Below are 17,586 nucleotides of genomic sequence, written 5' to 3'. Positions count from 1 at the left end.
TGTGTAATACACATGTGAGAGGGTGGACTCGTGAAAATACGTAATTTGTATATAACTGGACTGTGGGGTGTCTAAAGGGATACGGTGGGAAAGAAGTCTTGGATGGGTACTTTGGGGCTAGGGTGTGGAGAGACTTGAATGTTAAGGAATTTGGACTCATAGGCAATAGTGAGTTCTTGTCGGTTTTTTTGAGAAAGTGCTAGTGTGACTAGTGGAAATATGAAGGATAAATAGGCAGGAGGTTAGTGGCCAGGAGATTGATAAGCAGTTTATTTTAATAGGAGAGACAAAAAAAACCAATGTTGAATGCTTGGGGGGGGGGGGGGACCTGATCTAGCACAGTGGCAGTGGAGGAAGTGAGTGTAACAGAGTGTAACATTTGATAGATTTGGGTTGTGAGGAAGATGAAATGTAACAATGCCAACAGCACCTATCATGTCTTAAGTATTATGTGCCAGACATCATGTTAGGAACTCTATACGACTGTGCCCCTTGGCCCAGATGACGGGGGACAGGGGAGGGGGAAAGAATTTCAGAAGTGTTGTTTTATTTTAACCCAAATGGAAATTTATTTTAAATATTTTGTGTTTGAGACAATAGGTGCCGTATTAGGCCAATATCCAGTGAATGCCAAATGCAGACAGTTTCTATAGACAACTTCTGTAGAGAGATGCTTACTAGAAATAATACATTTATGTATTTTTATTCTTCTGGGGTTGGAATGTACCAACAGAAATGTAAAGTTAGACTAGTATTTTTCTATCTTTCACATTTTACTTCCCTCTTATTCTACCAAATAATCAAGGTTCCGAATTGTTATGAACAAAATACATAATTTTCCAGTGACATTTATGTTTATGTTTATTTATGTCACATTAATATTTACAGGAAGTTTGAGAACTTAATTCTCTGCTTTGACTGGCAAGGATATGTATTTCCCCTTTTATAGAAAAACCATCAGGTGCAAAATTCTAGATCCTGTCTGCAGAACTTATCAGAAATTCCTAATAATAGAGGTAACTTGAAAACAATGGGATACTTTAGTTTCCAAATCTAAAAATTAGAACAAACAAGTTTTCTGATGAGTTTGAATATAGGAACACTTAGGGACATAGATGAAATAACAAAATACTTACCAATGAAACTTAACAATTCTATGTAACTGTTTATACCAAACATTTTTATTTGGAAAATAAATCATTTGTTTTCCTTTCTTTGTCTTAATGTTAGTTAGGCTCTTGACTTGTAGTGTTGGCATCAGTCATCACAGATCCAATGTTGCATCATCTAAAACAATTTTTCAGAGTCTGCTGTTGTCACTTTGCATTTTAAAAAGTGGAGGAGCACACTGTGTTTCCTCATGATGCTTTCATAAGAAATGTTAGCCCAGGCCATACGTATCAGTTTGAGTAATATGAAGATAGTTGCCCCCCTCAACTGTACCTCGATTGTTATAGGTTTGGTACGTAAAAGTCCATTTGTGTGTGTTGTTTCCAAAGGTCAAATTTGAGAGGCTTGTGAAGTAGAATTGAGATATTTGCCATCGTAAAATATTTATTCCCAGAAGTAACTACCAAGCTCATGTCAAACATCTTGGTCCAATTTTATAACGTTCCCATAAGGTGAGTCTTTGCACCAGCGGTGTGCTGGTAAACATTGAAAACTGGCATTCTGGCAGAGAGGGGGGCATGCAAATCCTAATTTGTACTATTTTCCAGTTTCTGTTGTGTCAGTGAGTGCTTCTACTGGGGCCAACTTTACACAGCCAGTGTGAAGTCAACTATCTTGCAGACTTCCTGAAATTTTTAACAGTGGGCTCTCCTGAGTCAGCGTGAGCCAGCTCCAGCACAGAGGGAGGAACTAAGGGAGGCAATGCTGGAAAGGTGTCAAAATGAGGCTGGGGGGTTGAGCCTTAGTGAGTGGGTTGGAGATGGCTCACTAGAAATTGATCGGACATTCATAACCCACAGCATTCGAAAAACAAGACTGAGAGACGAAGTTTCCAAGGTCATCAGCTTAGAGAGAGGGGAGGCCACTGGGGACCATGTGCTCTCTGGAGGAGACCGTGTCTGGAGGCCGTGTGTGCGGTAAAGACGGAACAAAGAACAGTAGGAGACGAGAGGACAGAGAAAAGTAGAAGGAGAAGCTGTACAGATTTGGAGAGGGCACGAAGTAAAAGAATGGGATTCAGCTGTGTCTACAAGATAACATTAGGGCAACAGGGAGGAGCGTTACATTACACAAGTGTGAAGTCATTAAATCTTGCAGGGGAGAGGCAGCTTGAGTGGCCTGCTGGGGACAGATAGTATTTTGTATGAGATTAAAGAGTGAGGATGGGCTGAGCAAGCGAAGGCTGCAATTAGGGACCGTCTTCAGAAAAATGTTGACAGTGAGAGGGGAGAGGGACCGAGTGACTTTTCCTGGAAGAAGCGAAATCTGAGCCCATCCCCCCTTGGGGCAGAAGGTTAGGAGAGAATTGAACATGTTCATGGTGGATGTGGAGAAGCAGGGCCTGGCTGCAAGTGTTTTGAAGGAATGAATGTGTGTATGGATAAATGAGCACACAGGAGGCATTGGCTTTTAAAGGAAAGGGGATCCATTTTCCTACACACAGGAGGGAAAGAGGCAAAGAGGGAGGAAGAGTGTGAAGGAGCTGATCAGAAACTTGTAGAAGTGTTGGGTATAGGCTGGAAGGACTTGGTGCGCCCAGGGTGACAGGTGGAGCTGTTTGAAATGACCGGAGCTGGGTAGGATGGGGTTCCCCTGTGAGCCACAGTAGCAGAGCCTGGCCCTGGAAAGTTGGGGTCAGGATCCTGGTCCCCCAGGCCCTGGCACCATCTCTTCCAGCTGTATGGGCTTGAGCCAGGTGTTTCACTTCCCTGCACCTCGGTTTTCCCTCAGGAAAATGGGGGAGTAAAATGATTCTCAACTCACAAGGCTACCGTTAAGATTAAGTTAGTGCATATCTTTCAAGTTGTCAGCGCGTAGTAGCAACTCTCTTCTATAAATAAATAACAGCTGGTATGGGCTGGGGAGAGGGAGTAGGCTAACAACCAGTGATGAGGACAGTGCTTCTCCAACCTGAGTGAGAATAGGAATCACCTGAAGCTCTTGGCTAAAAGGAATGTTCTGATTTAGTGGGTTTGGGGTGGGGTGCAACATGCAGCATTTCTAATAAGCTCTCCAGTGATGCTGTTGCTGCTTGGCCGGGAACTCCCCCGCCCCCGCCCTTGAGTGGCTGAGTTGTGACAGCACTGATGCCCCTAGGCACGGCCAGAGAGTCTCTCTAATGGCACCAGGCAGCATGGCTATTCTCCATTCGCTCAGGGATGAAGGATGTTCGGTGAGCTTCCGCCCCGCGTTCCTCCCAGGTGTGATTTGTACAGGAGGTAGAGGGGGTGTGGGGTGGGGTGTGCTAAGTGCAGCGTCAGCCGAGTCCACTGTGGGCTCCAGATCTTATAAGGTGGGGGTGAAGCCAGGAGGGCCTGATGGAAGAGGCAGGGGAAGGCTGAGGGCTGGAGAGCACAGTGAGGCCAGGCGGTAGGTGGGGGATGGAGGTGTCAGAGAGGTCATAGGAGGCAATGTCAGAGTATGAAGTAGGGGAACAGTAAAATATTCACTGCTGAAACCTTACTGAGTCTAATCTTATTCATTATTTTTGATGATTTAGAAGGCTTTTTGTTTGCTTGGCAGTGTCTCAAGGACATTGTAAACAGCAATTAATTAGAAACATTTTTTTTTTTTTACACTCTGGTCAGTACAATGCCTGATAAAGGAAAAGTTACTGTGTATTGCTTTCTACCATGTCTGGATCACTTGGGTTCAGGCTGTGGTCAGATTACATGTTCAACAGGTGGAGGAGAAGTCGAGCACAGGATTCCTGTTGATGGGGAAATCGTTCTGAGGAGACGCTGAAATCCTGCCTCCAGGGAGAAGTTAATGTAGCTGTGGAAGCAGCTGGCAAGTGCCTCGGAAAGAGGCGCCAGGCAGGATTGGACAAATTCTGCTAAATTTTGGTCACTTTTTCTTTGGGTCACATTCATCCTTTGTTAGAGAAACACACTTTAATTTCTAACATGTTTTAACACCCTGTATGGAGAGCTTACCTGCTGGCTGTCTTCTGTCCTTCATACCTTGCTTCCTGTTCTGGTGTCAGGGGCCAGCTGGCCACCTGGGATGTTGTACAGAGATCCTGGGTCCTGATATGTATAGAAAGCTCCTGTTCAGAGGGGCACCCCTGGGAAGACTAGAGAGACCCCTCCAGTGACTTCCCCCTTGTTGCTGCCTTTCCCTACTCGTGGCTGCTTCATCCCCGCTCTGCTTTGGACACGTGACCCTGTGGCCACCAGACATGGCCCGAGACCACACTGTTCCTCTGCGCGTCTGAACCTGACTTCTTTTCTGGTGGGAATCAGAACTTCAGTTCATTTTGTAAAAATGGATTTTCATAAAGACGCAGTTTCGAGAAAGGGAAGAAAATACTACTCTCCTCTTCGGAGGTATGACGTGCGGGTGGAACTGCTCAATTGTATTGTATTCCCAGTCTTGGGACTGAATGTTGCTGCCTGTAAAACTTTCTCTAACTTATTGCTGGGCCTGAGGAATTTGTGAGCATATGACTGAGCCCATTTCTCTGAGAAGTATCGGATTCTTTTGTTTAAGCCCCAGCTACCACCTCTTGGCTTTATTAGATGATCAAATTATGTAACAGAACGAGAACAATGCAGCAGTAATGCAATCCAGATTCTGAGGGTGAATAACTCCCATCCTTGTCATTGTGGACGATGGGGAAGGACAGAAGCCTTTACACATCTTTTTTTTGTTTTGTTTTGAAGTTTTTACTTGGTAGAGTATTCCTCAGTTCCTAAATAAGAACCCCGTTTGTTAAACTATGTGAAACGTAGTTGCCTTGACTTTGGAAGGTAGAAGTTGCTGATTGTAGTCCCTGCAAACTCCCTGCAAGGATGTAGCTTCCTCGATTTGCTTCCTGGTCTCTTCAGTGTAGATCAATGTCACATAAAGATACCATGAAACCTGGGTTTGAAATGATGTTGCAAGTTCTTTTCCTTTCAGGAAACCAGGAAAGGCTCATTACAAATCTGTATTCTTATTCTTCCTACTCCTGTACCAGTATTTTATGGTACATAGATTTTATAATGTTTTTGTCTTAATTTCTACATTTGTTTGTTCAATATTTATGACTTAAAGGCCGATGCCGCCATTTCCCTCAATGTCTGAGGTTATCATCTTAGACATTTTCTTTGTCTCTCTTCCGGCAAATAAAACTAGGAGGGAGACAGCCTGGGTTCTAAAATAAAATAGAAGATGCCCATTTTATTGTCTGTGGTTGGATCCTGCCTGTAGAAACAAAACTGTTGACAGATCTTGTAAATAGAGAGGAAAAAGGGGCATAAACGAAGTTTTAAGATGTAAAGCTGTACTATCTCTGCTGTTGGAGGGATTTCCTTAGGATAACCTCTTAAGTATTCGGTACTTGAAGAATACCAATTTGTGAACTGTGCTTCATTATTGCAGTTTCAGTAAAGGTAGAGTTCTGTTCTATTTCTGATAACAGTTTTCCTTGTTTTCTCACTTCTTAGTTAATAGTATGTTTTGTGATAGATGTGGCTTTACATTCTTTCTCTTAATGTAGTCATTAACAGATTTTCCTGTACTATCATCATGATTAGTATTGCTAAGAAAATAATTTTACTGTATATGTCAATAGAAAATCATTTTCTCTTCCCCTACCCATTTCTTTGTAGTTTTAAAGAGCAGTCTGTTCTGAAAGTGTTGAAGTGAGTTTCAGCATTTTCTCCATACGGTACTTTGCCAGCATCTATAAAGCATTATCATTAGAATAGGTCATTTCCAGTGACTCAGAATATGCAAATGGAAAAAATATCTTATGTCAAACACAGAAGGGGTTGTTTCAAATTCGAATTCGTTTTTTTGGAGTGGAGAGAAGCTCCCCCCCCCCCCCCAATTAAACCTAACTGTTTTACTTATGAATAAGAACTTTTTACTTTTGAACTTTCCATCCTGGAGTTCAGATCTTCTAGACCAAGTGGTCAGGCTTGCTTTTACAGATTCCACAGGATAATTCCTTTAAGTCAGACCCAACCCCGAGCCTGTTTTGATTATGAATTGACATTGATCAAACGTGTGTAAATACTTACCTTACATTTAAGGTCTGTGGCATTTCCCTCAGGATTAATGAGGCTCCCGTGATATAACCAACTAGTTTGTATTACGGAAATTAGTCTTTCTTCACATCATAAGTCTTTCAAAGTCTTCGCAGGGTGTTTTTAGACAACTTCGGTTTCACGGTTACCATTCAGTGGCATAAGATTTGCATTTGAATGGGAATCTGAGGGCTTTTATTCTTGCCCTAATTTTGTCCCTCTAGCCTTGTGATCTTCTATCTTCCATCACTTTCCAGGCCTGGGTCTTCATTTCCTCATCTGTAAATTGAGGGGGTTGGACTAGACCCTCTCCAGGGTCCCTCTCCCCTTGAAGTTCCTCTGAATCAGTGGATCACTCACTGGCTGTTACGTCCACATGTTCGCTGCTACATTGCTTTGTTCAGTTACATCTGAATCTGTTTTTTTAGCGCAAATTACTTTGGTCAGAGACTCATCATTCTCAGTCATCCTGTCCTTTTAAAAGTTTTGCTTTTTCAACCACACAGGCATTTGAAGAAAATACCCCTGAATCACATCTACATCTGTAATCACAAGTTCAAATAAACTTGAAATCCTTGCAGAAGACTGTTATAACCTGTTTGGATGATCCGGCATGGCTGCTGATTATCTTGCCGTGTTTCTAGCAATCCCCCAAGTCTCAAAAGTGTTACAAGGTGTCTTAAGAATAGTCTGATACTGTTTCATTTTGCTCAGGTAGGTTGAACAGAATCTTGGGAAAACAAGTGTGATGTCAGGTTCTGACAAAGAGCAAGGTGGCAACAAAAGGGTATTTGCTTTTTTGATGGAGGCTTTAGATTGCTGATCAGTCCTAGACTGAGGTGTTTCATTAGGCTGCCTGACTCCCTCGCCTTCCCTCTGTCAGCAGTCTGTTGCTTGCTTGCGTTTCCTTAGGCAGTCTTGAAGCCGATCACATGGCCTTTAGTGTGTAGTAATTAACCAAGTATTAAATGAAGCCAAAGGGAAAGATGGATTTGATCCCTGTGGCTGACGCACGTGGTATTCTTCCAAAATATTTTGCTCTTGGTGTATAGTAATGCGTTTCGAGAACACAGTATCTTTGGAAAGAGGATGAGTGTGGGAGTCTGCAGGCTATGTGGTCTTTTTGGGGTATTAACTGCTCTGCCTGAATTCGTAACCACTCAAGGTATTTCCAGTGCAGGTGTGTGCTGTGCGACCCAACTAGCAGCACCAGCGAGCACTGTTCACGTTCTACTAGTGAAAAATCTGGGCGGGTGTGTTTTGATTCAGGTGAGAAGAGTTCCTGGGTCAAGCGGTCACCTTCATAAAACCGAGGACGGTGACTGGGAGTGGAGTGACGACGAGATGGACGAGAAAAGTGAAGAAGGGAAGGCCGCTTTTTCTCAAGAAAAGGTAAGTGATGTTGACGATGGTGAGCTAGCCTGTGCACAATTTATGTTTGTGGCATTTTGTGTGTGCACGTATTAATGGATATGCAATTGTTTTACAGTCCCGAAGAGTAAAAGAAGAAAATCCAGAGGTGAGTGGTGGTGATTTATTTTAACATTTTTTTGCCACCTCACCATTCCCCCCCCCACGAGCCCCCATCCCCCTTGCAGTATCAGAGTGTGATCCATTTGGGGAGGAGACATCAAAATTTCGTCCTCACGGAGTAGCAGAAAAGAAAAGGCATGTAGACTTTGCAGGTCCTGATACTGTCTGAGTTACTTTTGGTCTTTGTAACTTGGGGCCGATTGTTTTACTCTCTGAGCCTCAGTTTCCTCCTCTGTTAGATGGTAATGACCAATCACACTACTTTTTTTTTTTTTTAATTTTTTTTTTTCAACGTTTATTTATTTTTTTGGGGACAGAGAGAGACAGAGCATGAACGGGGGAGGGGCAGAGAGAGAGGGAGACACAGAATCGGAAACAGGCTCCAGGCTCCGAGCCATCAGCCCAGAGCCCGACGCGGGGCTCGAACTCACGGACCGCGAGATCGTGACCTGGCTGAAGTCGGACGCTTAACCGACTGCGCCACCCAGGCGCCCCCCAATCACACTACTTTTAAGTTGCTGTGAGCATTTGATAAAATCATGCACACGAAGCACCCACTGAGTGCTCAGCTTAGTTGATCTCAACTCTTGATATTACTGTCATGTAGAAAACATAATAGGCATTCAGGCAAAGTCTCTTCTAGATTTTTGGTTTATAGTAAAGCAGATAATTAAAATGGTGGGAGGCTCTAGGTTGAGTGTGCTTTACAATCTAGTGGGTAACTTAGTAGGCAGGAAACACTCTGATCAGCTTCCCTTTGAGAACTGGTCACCTTTTGATTAACTTTACTTCTTCCATCTGGTTAATTATCCTAATGCTAATGTCTAATGATGACTGTAGTTCAAAAGACTTGCTAATGCTCCTAGAGAAAATTCAAGCATATTTAAATAGCTCCAAATATTTTACAGACCTAGTAATTAATGTGCGCCTTGATAAATTCTCATTAAGGAAACCGAAGACTTCGGGATACAGATGATATCCATCCCAACTTTTTCTTTTGTTTTAATCAGCAGACGCTTCCTTTTGATGAAGTAAATCTTAGATTCCACTACAAGGGGCCAGCTGGACTTTCTGAGAAGAGTACATCCGAGCTACCATCTATTGTTTCCCTGTCGTTCTCCCTTCCCTCTGGTCTCTCCATTCTTCATGCCACACCGATAGGCCTTGCCTGGGGATTTCTCAGTCTGCCTACCTCCCACTGTTAACTGTCCTTCAGTTCCTGTTTCTTCCTGTGTTGATCATAGGAATTCATCTTGTCATTTTGTATATAAAAGATAAGGTTTGTCAAGGAAGTTATCTCCCTCTGTTACAAATGATGGTGAGGACTTCCACAGTAGGACCCATTGGCCGCACACATGTGCTGGTTTCTAGAACCATCTTAACCAGGCATCGCGCACTCTGCCCTCTTCTGCCCACTTTGCTGTTTTACCTACAGTGAAGTGCAGAGTCAAGGTTTTTCATCTCTTTCCTGGAGTGTCTCTAACTAAAAGTGTCAGTCCTGCTTAGAAATAGAACAAAATAACGTGATTTCGGGTAGCATCGTGATTCAGAAAGCATTCGTTTTGGTTCACTGCAGGACGTCTTTATTGGCATGTTTTCACTGAGTCCTGCCTTAACCTGGTATAGACTGAGGGTTGTGGGTCCTTCCTCTTGAGGATTTGTGAAGTTTATTGTGACAGTATCCTCCTATGTAGTTGTTGAAGTTGCTTTGATAACTGATCTATTATGTGGATATTAGCAGTATCTTTTTGGCAAGAATGTTTTCTGCATAGACAGGAAAGAGAGTAATGTATAGCATGCTGTCAGTCATCACTGTCGACCTTCTTGGGTGGGATTTAAAAGTGTTAGACACTTCGCCGTGTCTAGACTAATTTGATTTCTCAGTGATGTACGTCTGTTCCCGTATGAGTTTATAATTGAGGAAACATGAAACCTTACTTTTGTGAAAGGTTCATGTCTTTGAATGTGAACACTTTCACCAAATTTTAGGAATAATCAGCCCTATCTGCTATTGCACGGTTTCTCAGGCCATTTGTTTTGTTTTGTTATCTTTTTTGTTTTTCACATTTCAGTAGCTGGCATTTCAGTATCCTGAACTGTGTTAAGGGCAGATACAGTGATGGTTGCTCTGTCCTTTCAGCTTTTTAATTAAAGTAGCCCCGTCTTGCCAACCACCCAAATTCACTTTTTGTGTAAGTGAAGCAAAACGTATTTATCTATTACAAAGGGAATTAGAACTGTTGAATATGTAAATAGGCGACAAATGTATGCACACATGCACATATATACCTACTGTGCACACTGTTTTAGGAGGTGTTGGGGATACAACAGTAAAAACAAAAACATGAAATCCCTGTCCTTGTGGCACTTACATTTTTTAATTTTTATTTTATTTATTTATTTTGAGGCAGAGAGCGAGGGTGAGCAGGGGAGGGGCAGAGAGAGAGGGAGAGAGAGAGAATCCCAAGCAGGCTCCGCGCTGTCAGCACAGAGCCTGATGCAGGGCTTGAGCTCACAAACCGTGTGATCATGACCTGAGCTGAAATCAGGAGTCACATGCTTACTGGACTGAGCCACCCAGGCGCCCCATTGTGACACTTACATTTTGATGGGAGCAAGTAAAAAACAAGCGACAGACTTTATAAATCAGTACATTATGTGGTTTGTTACAGTGGAATAGGGGCAATGGGGAAAAAATAGAACGGTCTGGAAAGTACAGGGAGTGTGTTAAGGGACTGTGATTTTTAAATGGGTTGGTCAGGGTAGGCTTTATTGAAAGGGACACAAAGACTTGTAAAATGTGTGGAAGAACTAAACAAAAAATCCCGAAGAGCCACTTTTATTTTGCTACCTCTCCTGCCCCTGTGACTGTTCCTTCTTTCCATAGAGGTTTTCAGTTTACAGTGTTTTCTTCCAGACTTTTTTCTTCTCATTTACATATAAATATGTAAATAAAGAAACCTATATCATATTAAAAGTGCGAATGGGATTATAAAAACCATAAATTTATTTTTTTATTGAAGTATAGTTGATGCAGCGTTCTGTTCATTTCAGGTGTGCAACACGGTGATTCCACAAAAATGTCTTTCTGGTTTTTGCAACTTGCCTTAAATCTTGGAAAATCTTTCCACGTTAGTTGTTGTAGATCTGCCTCTATTTTAACTGCCGAATAGTATTACCTTGGATGGATTGAAGTGGTTTATTTAACCACTAACTTTGTGAACATTTAGGTGACTATTATAAACTGCATTCCATTAACATTTTGTGTACGCAGTTTAAAGAGCACATGTGCAGGTTAAGCAGTTTAAAGAATTTAAAGAACCGTGGGTTTTCGTTTGACAAAATCTGGTTTTGGATTTTTCAATAGCTGCTATCAAAAGCTAAACCACTTTAAATATCTTACATTTTTATTTGTCAATTATATCTCCGTAAAGCTGAGACTAAAAAAAAAGCAGCATCAATTTATATAGCCTCTGACAGTGTACCTTATACCTGTAAACATCTTTGAGGGTGAAAATGCTTATCTGTGCCAAGTGGCACGTTTAAATGCCAGTGTTTACATTTTGATAAGCTTTTCGAGAATGCTCATCATTTAAATCACAGTTTATTTCCATGGCTGACTGGAAGCTACTGGAAGACTGGGCTAGTATTTTATTCATATTTATGTTCCCTTTGCATCTAGTAGACGCTCTCTCCATGTTCGTTGGTGACATGAATACCCACACACTGAAGTAAACATTAAACAGGTGCCTGAAGAAGCATATCGTATTTATGAGTAGGTCAGAAGTGAGCAGAAAAATCCAAAGATGCCATTTCATTGAGCTGAAGTTCAGAGAAGGTAGCCTTACTTAGTAGTTACATTCAGACAGAGGAAGATAGTCCAATAAAAGAGGGGGTGCTGTAGAAGGGCTATTTGGCTTCCCTAGGAAGGTATAAGGCAGAATATCCAGGTATTACAGGGTTTGTTGGAGAAGATTAAGAAGGCCAGGGTGGAGTGTTTGTCAGGGGGGCCTTGGGAAGATGTGCCTGGTATTGGGCTGTGCCAGGAGATCCTCCTAAATCCGAAAGAAAATTTCCAGTGTAACCTGTAAAGTTCTAGAGTTGTACCGCTCATCTTGAGGTTCATAGCCCAACCCATTTCAAAGCTGGTCCTCCTGTGTTCCTAACTGGACATTTTAGAAGTAGCCTTGCAAGGTATTAGTTATGACCTGCCAGTAATTCATAGTTTTTTATAAGTAGGTAATTCATGCTCATTTCATTTATTTATTATTGTATTCCACTTGGATGTGGAAGCCAGTGGTAGAACTTCATGTTAATAATGCAACAGTAATATTAATAATGAAGTTAATGGAGCAAATACTTAATCTGTGCCTGATTTTTTACATGAAGCAGTGCTAAGTACTGTACCATTGTGGGAATTACACAAAAACAAGGCAGAGAGCCCTGCTCTCTAGAAACTTCTCATCGCTTTGAAGGTAGGGGTCGGGAGTAGTATTTGCAAGACTGGCTTCCTCATGTGGGGGTTTCCTATTTGCCATCCTAGCTTTTGTAAAACCTTTCATTTATTATCTCATTATTGATCTTTTTTGACCAGTGATTTGGGAATCTGTTTTTGTCAGATTCTGAAAATAATCGATACATGTTTTATAATCTTTTAAAATCAATTTTGCCTTATATCCTCATTTTCTACATAGAAGTAAAAATGCCTTTATCTTTACATTCACACTTCATTTGGGTTTCCTTTAACCAAGGGAGACATTTGCTAAGGCTTCTACTAAAGAAGCATTCTTTTTAGCACAGCCCCTCTGTTAGGTGGCATGAAAACATATGGTTTGTAACCCTAGCTTCACATCAGAAAAGCTGAAAGCTTTAAAAATGCAGATGCCCAGAACTAGCCCTCAAATTATGATTTGGTAGTTGGGGCTGAGGTCCAGGCAAGTCTGGTTTTCAGAAAGCTGCTCATGTGATTGATACATGGCTAGGATCAAAAACCACTGGCTAGGAAAACCACACCAACTGCTCTGAATCCCAAAGTCCACACTGAAATCCGAGAAGATTGTGTGCTCAAAATTTCTGAAGATTGCTTCAAATATCTGTCTATCAGAAATGTCAAGAAGAAAAGAGAGAGGGGGAGAAGAGAAAAAACTATGAAAGATGATTCAGAGCCCCCTTGGAGAAGTTGTCCTTATTTAATCAGGTGTAATGAAGGCAGGTGGAAGGTTTGTTGACTCAGGCCCTCTCTAGCCCATAAGAGACATCTTGAAGAATTCTGTTACAGAATCGAGGCTAGGTTAGTTGTGAAAATGTTGTTTCCTGTGATATTTTGTTCTGAGGAGAAAAGAAATTTGGTGAGGGTTTAGGTTGAGTTAATTTTATAGCGATTAGTCACAGTGGGGAAGCTAAATTTATTGCTTGTGTTTACTCGTTGCTGTTACCTGATTGCTAAAACTGCCTTTAGCTTTTTAAATGTATTTCTGATGACATTGTGTTTTCCAAATGCCTGTCAGCTCTGATACGTGTTTGTTTTATATCCATTTGTAGATGGAGGCAAAGATTTGCTTTCTCCCTCCAGATTTATTTTACTTAGCCTTGTCATCACAGATGGCTTTAACTTGATACCTTTATGCCACCATTTTCCAAAAGATGTTCTTATTTTAAATGACTGGCTTTCTGACTTTTTTGTGATAAAAGCTAGATTTGTGATCAGAAATCTTTCTGTATTTCTGAAAATAACCTTCTGTTTTGTAATAATTTTAGATTGCAAGAAAAAGTGCAAAGATGATACAACGTTCCCATACACTCTTCACCCAGGATCTCCCACTATTAAATTCTTATGTGACCCTGGTACTTTTGTCACAACTAAGAAGCAAAAGTGTTACATTATTATCAACTAACCTCAGACTGTATTCATATTTCACTAGTTTGTGTACTAAAATCCTTTTTTTGTCTCAGGATCCAATCCAGGATAACACACTGCATTCAGCCACAGTATTTTTAAAAATAGAAAATGAGAAGATTAAGCAGAGCTCTATGGAAAATTAGCAGACATTGTCCCTTTCTTTTCCCTATTCTGGGATCTTTGCCTCTCTTTTACCCAGTTTCAGAGGCCTGTTTCCAGGGTGGTGTCCACCATTAATCTGTTCTTTTCCTCTTCCCTTCCTATCAAAACACCCATTCTCTCAAATGCAGTTCTTTTGATTTTTAATGTTTATTTATTTATTTTGAGAGAGAGCTTGAGCAGGGGAGGGACAGAGGAAGAGAGGGAGAGGGAGAGAATCCCGAGCAGGGGAAGGACAGAGGAAGAGAGGGAGAGGGAGAGAATCCCGAGCAGGGGAAGGACAGAGGAAGAGAGGGAGAGGGAGAGAATCCCAAGCAGGCTCCATGCTGTCAGTGCAGAGCCTGGCATGGGGCTCAAGATCATGACCTGAGCCGAAATCAAGTCAGATGCTTAACCAACTCAGCCACCCAGGCTTCCCTTGAATGCACTTCTTATAGCAAAAAAAAAAAAAAAAAAAAAAAAAAAAAAAAAAAATTCCAGCAAGCAAATTTATATTACACTGTGATGAATAACACCTGCTTAATATGTTGGCTTTCTTGTAAGCTTTTATAATTAAAAATGTATGCCCATTGGGGCGCCTGGGTGGCTCAGTTGGTTGAGCATCCAACTCTTGATTTCAACTCAGGTCAGGATCCCAGGTTGTGGGATTGAGCGCCATGTCAGGCTCCGCTCTGAGCAGGGAGTCTGCTTAAGATTCTCTGTCTCTCAAGGGGCACCTGGGTGGCTCAGTCGGTTAAGCGGCCGACTTCGGCTCAGGCCATGATCTCGCGGTCCGTGAGTTCGAGCCCCACGTCAGGCTCTGTGCTGACAGCTCAGAGCCTGGAGCCTGTTTCAGATTCTGTGTCTCCCTCTGTCTCTGACCCTCCCCCGTTCATGCTCTGTCTCTCTCTCTCTGTCTCAAAAGTAAATAAACGTGAAAAATTAAAAAAAAAAAAAAAAAAAAGATTCTCTGTCTCTCTCTCCCTCTTTCCCTCTCCTCGGCTAGCACCCTCTCTCAAAAAGAAAAAAGAAAAAAAACAAAAAGAAAAAAATTTGCCCCAGAGGGCATAAATAAGCTGAACTGATAGAATTAGGTCCATAATGGTGAAATTTGGAGGATTCTAGTTGGTTGTGAAAGAAGGTGTTTTGTACAGGGAACTTCCCTCTCCATCCCTCTTGTGCATCTCTTCATATTTTCCTGAGGAATCACCCAGATTGCTTGTGCACCAGTGAGAGTCAGAGGCTGGTCCCTTCATTAGATGCAGGATTACACCTACAGAGTGAGGTTGCACAGGGTGCTTGGGGATCCAGTCCCCAGTGCAGGTAACTAGCTCTCCTTCCTGATGATAGCCCAGGAATAAGGGAGCAGGGCAGGAGATGGGACCTCCCACGGAGGAAGACAAGTTTTCATCTCTAGTAAATGCCATTAAGGTTTTTTCAGTTTACAGTGGTCCCTGGATAGAGGTGGGATATTCTGTAAGTGCTGATGTGGCTTTTGGTTGTATCTCAAACCTTAAGTGAGATGATGGGATCAGTCAGCCTGAAAGATTCTTCACGAAAGATCATTTGGTGTAGGCCCAGGTCCTCTGGCTGGTGAAAGGATACAGGTTGGTTGTTCTTCTTACACTGTCATATTCCCCCAACATTTTATGAAAATTTTCAAAAATACAGCAACATTAGAAGTATTTTACAGCAAACATCTATGTACCTACATTTAGATCCTACCATTACTATACTTGGTTTATCATGTGCACATCTATTCATTCATCAGTGTGTCTTCATTTTCTGATGCATCTCAAAGTAAACTGCAGACATTAGTACACTTCCGCCTATGACTTCATCACTGATATTGTGATGAAGCACAACAATTTTGAGGAAGCACAGAGTAACAATTTCATGTCTTAAACTTTAGAAAACTTGCTGCAAAAAATTTCTGATGACTTCCGATTGTTTTAGAATTGATAGTAAGCTTAGAAAATAATATGTTTTGTTTTGTTTTGTTTTGTTTTCATTTTCATTGCTGTTCCTCTTCTGGTTTTATTTTCTGGTCTTTCAAGTGTTGATCAAGGGCAGAGTTCACAGAAAGTAGGGCTCAGAAATACTTTTGGTATCACATTAGGGTTGGATTTCCAACCTTGAGGAAAAAACATAACCTGTCGTTCTGACTTTTCCTTTGGGGAAATGTGTTTTAAAAGTCCAATTACTTATGTATTTTTCTTAATCCAGTGAATAAATCATTCATGAGTCAAAGTAATGATTAAAGGTTAAATGATGATTAAAGGTTACTATCCTAATATCCTTTCATTGGGGAACTTTAACGTTGGACTATGTCATATAGATACAAGACCTATAGAAATTGTGTGACAAGAAAAAAATGATCCTAGAGCATCTTTCTGTTACCAAATTTATCAAATTTAAAATATCCAGTAGTCCATGCCTTTTCGTTTTAGCTCAGTGGCTCTCTGAAAACATCAGGAGGATCACCCAGGGCACTTGTTAAAGATACCCATTCTCTCCCATCTCCCTGAAATTCTGAATCCTAGGCTAGGTGGACCCAGGAATCTTTATCATGCGTCGTAGGTGATTCCAATACACATCATCAAAGGACAACACTTAGGGAAAAACTGCTTTAAAATTACTTATGTAAAATTGTTTCTGATAAGTGGGACTTAATGTAACCACACTGACCTTAATGTCTCATTTTGGTTTCCTTAAGTGCTGTAACAGTGGCTCTCTTAACAGATGGCGGTGAATGCCAGCAGTATACCCGAGCAAATACGGTCCCTTTCTGTGCAGGATCCTCAGGTATGTTTCTCCACCAGTCCTTTATGTTTGAGGTAATTTGTAGACCTACTTTTAGAAAAAACAACATTTTAGGAAGATAGACAGTTTCGGGGTAATCCATCAGAACCGGAGGCTTGTAAACTCTCTCTTTTTTTTAATAGGTATGGAGAAGAGAGTACTGTTACTATTGACCATGATTTTCAGGACCCCCAACCTTTAAATGATAGGTTCAAGAGCAAGGATTGATTACCAGACTGCTTCTGAAATTGTTGGTACTGTGTGAAATAAGATAAGGAAAGAAAATGACTCCCCATTTGGTTAGACTCTAGCTATAAAACAGTATAATTAATTGATACTTTTTTTTTGGCTTCTGGTTGGATTTTTATAACCTGTTTTCATAATTCTTTTATCATTGAATTTTATGGGCCAATTTATCTCTACAACTTGCCTTGTAAAAATGGAAGTCCACTGACTGTGAAATGCATTTATACTAAAAGTTACATGACGGAAAACATGCGCCGTGAGTCGTGTTGGGTGCTGATGAAGGGTGCTGAGCAGTGCAGGGGTGGGAACATGGACATAGAAGCAGAGTGCAGACCCCCATTCTGGTTTCACTGTATAATTAGTAAGCAAGCCCTTTTGCTTTCAAAGTCATTATACTATCAAGCATCATCAGCCTTAGGATCACAACTTTGTCCCCCAAATCTGCACATCCGTTGATAAATTCATTTTTATCCTACCTGATGTGTGTTTTATGAAAACAGCTGTATACTGAGGAGAGAATAATGGAATTTCATGGTTGCAGGAAGCCTGTTTTGAAGTCAGACAGCTAGTCCTTGGCCCTTATTTTATAGCCAAGGAAGCATAGGCTTGCAGAAGTTGGCTCACGTGAGGTCATATAACTGGTTAGAGGCAGAGACAGGATTCAGTTTAGGTCTTTTTACTCCATATCAGGCAACTCAGTAAAACACCTTGAGATAAACTTCAGGGACTGGTTGAATGATAAAAGGCAAGTGAGGAATAGTAATTTGTCAGGAAGTGAACAGA

The 17,586-nt window shown here is 41.4% G+C and overlaps 1 protein-coding gene across 5 annotated transcripts in view; it reads left to right on the top strand.

Annotated features, from left to right (window-relative positions):
- The window catches only part of STK39 (serine/threonine kinase 39), a 324,651-nt gene that overhangs the window by 177,390 nt on the left and 129,675 nt on the right, over positions 1-17,586 (top strand). For 4 of the 5 annotated variants that reach the window (XM_045480088.1, XM_045480087.1, XM_045480086.1 and 1 more), the window contains 3 exons: positions 7,455-7,577; positions 7,675-7,704; positions 16,498-16,560. In XM_045480088.1, coding sequence (XP_045336044.1) covers positions 7,455-7,577; positions 7,675-7,704; positions 16,498-16,560 — 216 coding nt within the window. Of the gene's footprint in view, positions 1-7,454; positions 7,578-7,674; positions 7,705-16,471; positions 16,561-17,586 lie in introns of all 5 variants that reach the window. The other variant, XR_006712938.1, reaches the window with a different exon arrangement.

The sequence above is a fragment of the Leopardus geoffroyi genome, chromosome C1, assembly GCF_018350155.1.
Source record: "Leopardus geoffroyi isolate Oge1 chromosome C1, O.geoffroyi_Oge1_pat1.0, whole genome shotgun sequence".
NCBI classification, from domain to species: domain Eukaryota; kingdom Metazoa; phylum Chordata; class Mammalia; order Carnivora; family Felidae; genus Leopardus; species Leopardus geoffroyi.
The sequence above is the reverse complement of the archived record's forward strand: the minus strand, read 5'-3'. Positions and strand labels throughout refer to the sequence as shown.